This window comes from Cuculus canorus, unplaced genomic scaffold, assembly GCF_017976375.1.
Source record: "Cuculus canorus isolate bCucCan1 unplaced genomic scaffold, bCucCan1.pri scaffold_78_arrow_ctg1, whole genome shotgun sequence".
NCBI classification, from domain to species: domain Eukaryota; kingdom Metazoa; phylum Chordata; class Aves; order Cuculiformes; family Cuculidae; genus Cuculus; species Cuculus canorus.
Genome location: NW_026527851.1, coordinates 111,353 through 118,654, shown reverse-complemented (window position 1 = coordinate 118,654; position 7,302 = coordinate 111,353). Strand labels below are relative to the sequence as shown.

The 7,302-nt window shown below is 60.3% G+C and overlaps 1 protein-coding gene across 1 annotated transcript; it reads left to right on the top strand.

Moving 5' to 3' along the window:
- Positions 1-2,380: 2,380 nt before the first annotated feature.
- On the top strand, positions 2,381-7,006 carry LOC128850793 (ubiquitin carboxyl-terminal hydrolase 36-like). The gene is made up of 10 exons (XM_054055807.1): positions 2,381-2,918; positions 3,055-3,276; positions 3,952-4,062; positions 4,398-4,500; positions 5,105-5,172; positions 5,580-5,650; positions 5,900-5,982; positions 6,193-6,304; positions 6,563-6,703; positions 6,902-7,006. Exons 1-10 carry the CDS (start codon positions 2,381-2,383, stop codon positions 7,004-7,006), a joined length of 1,554 nt encoding a protein of 517 aa, XP_053911782.1.
- Positions 7,007-7,302: the final 296 nt, after the last annotated feature.

Sequence of the window (7,302 nt, the reverse complement as noted above, 5' to 3'; positions counted from 1 at the left end):
CTGGGTTGCGCAGGCGTAGTAGTTCTTCTAGAAGCTTCTCCGGTGATCGAGAGATCTTCTATATAACAAGCAAGCCCTTTACTACCCATGTGCAGTAACAGTAATTTTGTGCAACACAAACAGGTTGAACAGAAAAACACAGCAGACCCCTTTTTTCCCCAAATAGGAACCATATACACCCCATCCTGCTTTCCCCAAGTCTGCATTGTACAAGGACAAACAGAATGGCTAAAAATTATACGTCACCCTGTGGTCCCAGCATTGCTCCACACTGACACGAATCAGGTGAACACATCTCACATGCTGTTTGCCATTTGACTTGCTGAGGTTCAATGATGGCATTCAAAATTTTCCACTCAAAATATTTCCAGGTTTGAATTTTTTCAGGTGCAACTTGAAGGCCTATTTTCGCTAATACAATCTTTGAAATGGTATTAATTGAGCAACACAACTGCTTTGGATGACATACACAGCTGGGAAAGGCATATAAACCATAGCTTATATTTGTCCAGTAAAATCAGAATTGGTAACACCAGGTTACACAAAAAGACTTTGCAAAGTAACACTCGAATGACCCACTGACCAAGCACTTAAACCATTACTGACAGGACCAAACGCTTGGAGCGATACCTTGTGAGCGTATTAATCCCTTACTGTGATTGAGGAGGCTGTGAGCATTAGTTGGGAGGAGATGTGGATGTGACCCGGGTGAAGGAGAGCAAGGGGGGTGAGTTTGGCATTGGAGAGGTTCAGCTGGTGCCTGACCGGCAGCATGGACAGCCTCTGCTCTGCTGGAGCTAGGACAGGAGCTGGAGAATTTCCAGTTTGCCTTGTTTTTCCAGGGTGTTAGGAGGAAGTGAAGATGTTCTACTGTTCTGTGAGCATGTAAAAAGCATTCAGGAACCACGATGGCTTTAATGAAATTAAATATTTTGAAAAGACTCCAATCTTTCCTGAAAAGAAAAGTGGTTTAATAGTTTAGAAGAGTTGGAAGTTGTGAACAAATCTGGCCAGCTTCACTCTAGGAATTAGAGCTGGGTCAGAAAAAAACGTGAGGAAAGCCAGAATTCATCACTCTCCTGCTCTGCACTGGCAGGGGTTCCCTGCAGGGGGGAGACCTGATGGGGCTGTAAATGTGGGGAGGGATGGACGGGAGCGAACGCGTGGGGAGGGCAGTGGCAGCTGCGGGGTTTAATGGGCACTGAGCTACCAGGGCCACCACAGGGCTTGATGGGGACTGAACCCCCTCCTGTGGGGCTTACTGGGATGAGACCCCCCTCTAACACGGGGTTCAACAGGGACTGTACTACCGGGGCACCGTGAAGCTTAACGGGGTCCCAGTCCCCCCCCCACGGGGTTTAACTGGGACCGGGCTGCCAGGCCATTGCGGGGCCTAACGGGGACTGGGTTCCCCCCACTGTAGGGCTTAATGGGGACTGGGCCGCCAGGGCCACCACGGGGCTGAACGGGACGGTGTCACCCCCACCACGGGGATTAACGGGGACCACCCCACACTGCGGGGCTTAACAAAGACTGGGCCACTGCCACCACAGGGCTTAACGGGGACCACCATGACCATACGGCTTAACGAGAACCGGGCTGCTGGGACCACTATGAGGATTAAGGGCCGCTGGATCATTTCCACCCCCCCCCCCCCCCCCCCGCGTTGCTTAACGAGTCCCGCCTCAACGGCCCCGCCCCCTTGGCGGCTCAGCCAATGGGTACAAGCAGTCTCACCTGGACCCGCCCCCTCCACGCAACAGCCAATGGGAAGCCCAGACTCGGCACCCAGGCCACGCCCCCTCGGCCTCTCAGCCAATGGGCAGTCGCGGTCACGCCCACTCGCTGCCCTGGCGACGGGAACGCGCTGAAACGGTTTTCACTCTGCCTCTCGAGGTGGAGAGTCCCGGACGCAGGAGTGCTGAGCTCCCGCTCTCGGACGGCCTTTGGAGAATTTGAGCGATATACACGGAAGCGTTGAGGTCCTACCCTCAATCGACGGCGAAAGGAGTGCAGAGGATCCGCAGCTGCCGCCCTCGTTCCATCCCAGAGGAGGAGCGACGAGGCGCGGGGGCTCTGCCCCCGTTCCGCCCCCGTTCCGCCCCCGTTCCGCCCTCGTTCCACGCTGAGAGGAGGAACGCTAAGGCGCCGCGGCTGTGCCCTCTGTGCCCATCCCGGGAGGAGGAGCGAGGAGGCTCTGCCCTCGTTCCGCCCTCTGTTCCAACCGCAGCGGAGGAGCGAGGAGGCTCCGCCCTCGTTCCGCCCTCGTTCCCCCCTGAGCGGAGGAGCGAGGAGAGAGCGCGCTCTGTCCCTCCCCCTGTTCCACCCCGGGAGGAGGAGCGCGGAGGCTCCGCCCTCGTTGTAGCGAGGGAGGAGCGCGATGCCGCCCCCTGTGAACCCTCGTTCCGCCCTCTATCCCTCCCGGAAGGCGGAGCGCGGGGACACGGGGCGGGTCCGGTGCCGCCGGGCTCCTGTGCGGAGCGGCGACACGTGCGCGGAGCGGCGGCGACGCGGATCGGTGAGCGTAGCGGGGCAGGACGGGACGGCCGGGACGGCGCCGCGGCGGCAGGGGCGGGGGGGGGCGGGGCGGGAGGCGCTCGGGGACCGCGGAGGGGACCGGATGGGGCGTCCGGGGGGCGCGGGGGAAGGCGAGAGGTCGGGTCCGTTGCCGTGGCCACGGGATGCAGCGCGCCGGAGCGGAACGCTCTGGCGCCCACCCCGCCCGCTCGACCGACCCCTCCGTTCCCCGCAGCCGCCGGGCAGCGCCATCGCCATCGAGGAGCAGCGGAAGGACGGCAAGGATGGGCGAAAGCTGCACCAGGAGGTGGCCACGCCGTTCCAGGCGCCGCTGCAGCAGAAGAAGACGGAGATGGAACCGACGAAGCACAGCGCCTCCGAGCAGCTGAACCGTCTGCAGGGTAAGGACGAGCTGCTCAATCCCCACGAGGAGACTGGTGGCAGCCCTGAGCCTGCCCAGCAACGTATGTAGAGAGGGCGAGGGGAGCCCTCCCTGCAGCCCCCACCTCGCCGCTCACCACCCTTCTCTCCCCACAGGCAGCGAACATGTCCCAGGGATGCAAAGCGACGGGATCCCCGCGCCAAAGAAGGTGCTTTTCCCCGTGGAGCGCCTCTCCCTGAAGTGGCAGCGGACCCACCCGATCGGCGCCGGGCTGCAAAACTTGGGGAACACGTGCTTCCTCAACTCCACCGTGCAGTGCCTCACCTACACGCCTCCGCTCGCCAACTACCTGCTGTCCAGGGAGCACAGCCGGACCTGTGAGTGGGGAGACATGGCTCTGGCGAGGGTGTGTGGGTGTCAGGACGTGCCTTGTCTGCTCCCTCCTGCCTCGTTTCTCCATCAAGAGGTCGTTCCTGTGTCCATCTGACTTTTTGCAGCCACAGCAGCATTCCCAAGCTGTGCCTCCTTTTGTCTGGGAAGGCGTTGACTCTGCTGGGCATACCCAGGACTAAGACTGGTCCAATGGGACCTGCTGGCTTTGTGGGGGCTGAGCAGTCTCTGCCTGTGGGGACTGCGTGAAGTCACCCACAGGGCAGAAGACGGTGCACCGGCAGGCGCCGTTGGTTCTGGGGGACTTTGCCGGGGGGTGTCCCGGTGCACACTGCTCCAAGCTGTGACAAAGGGGAGCCTGCGGCGCTCCAGCCCTGTCCTTAGGACTCTGGTGGGATTGGCCCTGTGATCTGTTTTCCATCCACGTGGATGCTGTCCCGCCTGGGATGTTGCAGCAGCCGGTGCTGCGACTGGGGCTGCGTCAGCTGGGGGCGGCATGTGCTGCTCCCTGCAAAGCCAGGATGGCCCCGAACTGTGCCACAGCACCAAGCTCATTGGGAAGACGGCGCGTGGCTGAGCTGTACGGGACCAGAGATCCTCCGTCCCGTGGACTGCCTCCATCTCTCCTGGCTTTGTCCCCAACGTCTTCTCTCCTGCTTCAGGCCAGCGAGGGGAGTTTTGCATGCTGTGCACTATGGAGAAGCACGTACTGCAGGTTTTCAGTAGCAGCGGCAGCGCAATACAGCCCACGGCCTTCGTCAGAAACATCAAGAGTAAGGATAGCTGTGCTCCCCTTTCTTAGCCATGCAGGGCAACAGTGAGCGATGCAGGAGCAGAACCTTTGAGATCAGGACAGGTCTTGGCAGACTGCTCTTCAGAGCTGACGCTTGGAGTCTGCCAGGGGCTGCGCTTGGAGTCTGTCAGGGGCTGCGTGGGGCTTCCCCCATGGCCAGCCTGAGTCTGACATCTGGTTTGAGTTGAGGGGGCTCAAGCTCAGATTCCCTGCCCTGAGGGAGGGAGAGAGGGAGGAAGGGAAGGAGGGAGGGAGAAAAGGAAGGCCTGCATGTGTTGGAGCGCGTGCTGGGACTGAATCCTTCCTCTCCTACAGAGATTGCCACGCACATCCGCTTAGGCCGCCAGGAGGATGCACACGAGTTCCTCAGTTTCACCATCAATGCCATGCAGAGAGCCTGCCTGGATGGCTGCACCCAGTACGTGGGGCCCCTTGACAGCCTGTGCTGCTGTTCTCTGCTGTCCCGTCACTGTTCCCGTGTGTCTGTGGGAAGGGACTGTGGGGTGAACGTGTCCCCCGGGTTGGTTTGGAATGAGGTACTGCCTCCGGGGCCCAGCTCTGCCCCATGGTGACACAGCTCTGGGCTGCTGTCTGCCTGCTCCCTTGCCCTGACTCCTCTGGCCCAGCATAGCTGTGCTCCTCTCACCAAATCCCAAGGGTGCAATGGGTTTAGGATCCTGTCCCAGGTGCCGAGGAATGCATGTATGCTTCCTAGTTGAGTCCCGTCTCTGTGGCTGCGGGTGGGAGGCCTTCCTGGAGCCCTGTGTCCCAGGAAGCTGCGTTGCCTTTGCCTGCAGTGCCCAGCGCGGAGCTCCAGGCAGGGGTTTGTGCTGCTTCGAGCAGCCTGGTGCCACCCCTGGAGCTGTGCCAGCCGGGGAGCAGAGTGACAGGGGCTGTGACTCGCCTGCTGCCAGCTCTCTGCTGGCCAGAACACACCGGGGAGGTGTCCTGAGGGCACAGCGGTGGCCCGTGGGGTGGCCGTTGCGGAGGGGCGGTGTGAGATACCGTGTTGCTGTCTCTAGGTTGGATCAGCAGAGCCAGACCACAACGCTGGTTCACCAGATCTTTGGTGGCTTCCTGCGGTCACGTGGTGAGTGCTGGCTGCCAGGGCCTGTAGCTGTCGGGGCTGCTGCTTCCCTGAGATCCTCACAGGGAAAATCTTTTGGGCAAATTACTAAGTATGTGTAAATTATCTGGAGCTGCAGCTGGTCCATCGTGCAATCCCTGCGGGCCGTGATGCCTGTGGTGGAGATGGTAAAAGCTGTTGGCTGTGGGTCCCCAGCTCATTGCCACCAGCAAAGGAACCCGTGTTGCCAGCTCTCTGGCAACTCTTGCTGTCCCTCCATGCAGTGGACTTGCCGGCCTTCGTCCTTGCCAGGTGGTGAATCCTGGTGCCCAGAGGCGGAGAGGGGGAATCCTGCACTGCCTGCGCTGTGCTGAGGTGGTGGTGGGTGCTGGCGTTGTGTCAGGGTGTGCTCATCGCTTTGTCTTTTGCAGTGATGTGCAGAGTGTGCAATTGGCCCTCGGACACGTATGAACCCTTCCTGGACCTGGCGGTGGAGATCGAGGTAGTGTGTCAGGGTGGCGATGGGGAGGAGCTCAGCTCTCGGAGGGGCTGTTGCGGCAGCTGCACCGTTAGTGCCTCAGGGTTCCTTAAGCTGCTGCTGTCAAGTCCCAGTGCAGGCGGCAGGGAAGCAGATGCTGTTGTTGCACTGCCTCGTACTGTGTGTTGTCTCTCGGGGCCAGTGTCTGGGCAGGGAGCCAGGCTGTGGCGTGGACAGGCCACTCGTGCCCTGACCTCTCCTCTGTCCTTGCAGGAAGCTGAAAGCATCGAGCAGGCACTGAAGTTGTTTGTGAGGCCAGAGATGCTGTGTGAGGAGAACGCCTACATGTGTAACAAGTGAGTGTGTGGGCCTGTGGCAGGAAGGGGCCCTCGGGTGTGCCAGGGGGAAGCAGGGAGGGCTTCTCTAGCTGCTCCATGGCTAAACCGGGAGGTACGTGGCCATGGAAGCCTGCACTGGAGCCGCTTGGCCAGGGCTGGCAACCAGCTGGCAATCACAGTTCCATGTGCCGTGGAACAGCTTGAATAGCTCGAGCTCTTCCTGTACAGGTGCCAGACCAAAGTGCAAGCCATCAAACGCTTCAGCATCCACCGAGCCTCCAGTGTTCTCATAGTCTCGCTGAAGCGCTTTTCCATCTTCAGCGGAGACAAAATCAAGAAGGTGAGTACTTGGCACTGCAGAGCTGGGGCTGTCTCCTGGCCCAAGGCCCTGTGGCCCAGAGCAGGGTGGGAGGTGCACGGTGCGAGCTCTGCTGCAGCCCTTCTCCAGCCGCGCAGTGGGGGTTCAGCTCATCCTGGTGTCTTGCTCACTGTGACCTCTGCCTGGGGAGAGCGAGTCCTCCTCTCTCAAGACATGGGACTCCGAGGACAGCTGAGCTCTTGCTGCTGTGTGGGCTCCTGAGATGTCGTCTCTCCCCAGGACGTGACATACCCTGAGGTCTTGGACATCCGACCTTACTTGTCAGAGGCCAAAGGGGACCCTATGAATTATGAGCTCTACGCCGTGCTGGTGCACTCTGGGTACTCCTGCCACTCAGGGCACTACTACTGCTATGTGAAGGTGAGCCCAGTGCGCTCTCTTGGCACCTGCTCTGGGCTGGGTGCCGGTGGGGCCTCTTTCAGCAGCTCCCCTTTCCTGGCCCTGAGCCACGCGTGCGTTCTGTGGAGCGGAGCTCTGCCATCAGGCGCCGTTCCTGCTGCACTTCAGGCCAGGAAGGTCCCCGGATGCAACCCAACCCCGTTCTCTCTTCTTCTGCAGGCCAGCGATGGGCAGTGGTACCAAATGAATGATGCCACTGTCGGCCTCACCACCATCAAGGTGGTCCTGAACCAGCAGGCCTATGTGCTTTTCTACCTGAGGTGAGAGCACCGTGTGTCTCCCAGCCCCTCTGGCCACTGGTCTCGGCATTTGGGACAGCGCTGGTAGCACGAGCCAGGGTGTGGGACGGAGCTGGCTCAGAGCAGGGAGGCAGGGAGAGGTCCAGCCTTGTAGATCAAGAGCTGTAGGTCAAGAGCAGCTCGTGTGATTGGAGCTTCGCTTCTGTTGCTTTTATGCATCTCTGAGGAGAGTGTTGCAGGCGCCCTCCTCACAGTTAACACATGCGCTTCTCTGCTTTCCCCAGAACAAGCGGCACTGGCAAGAGCGTTGAGGGACCCGTG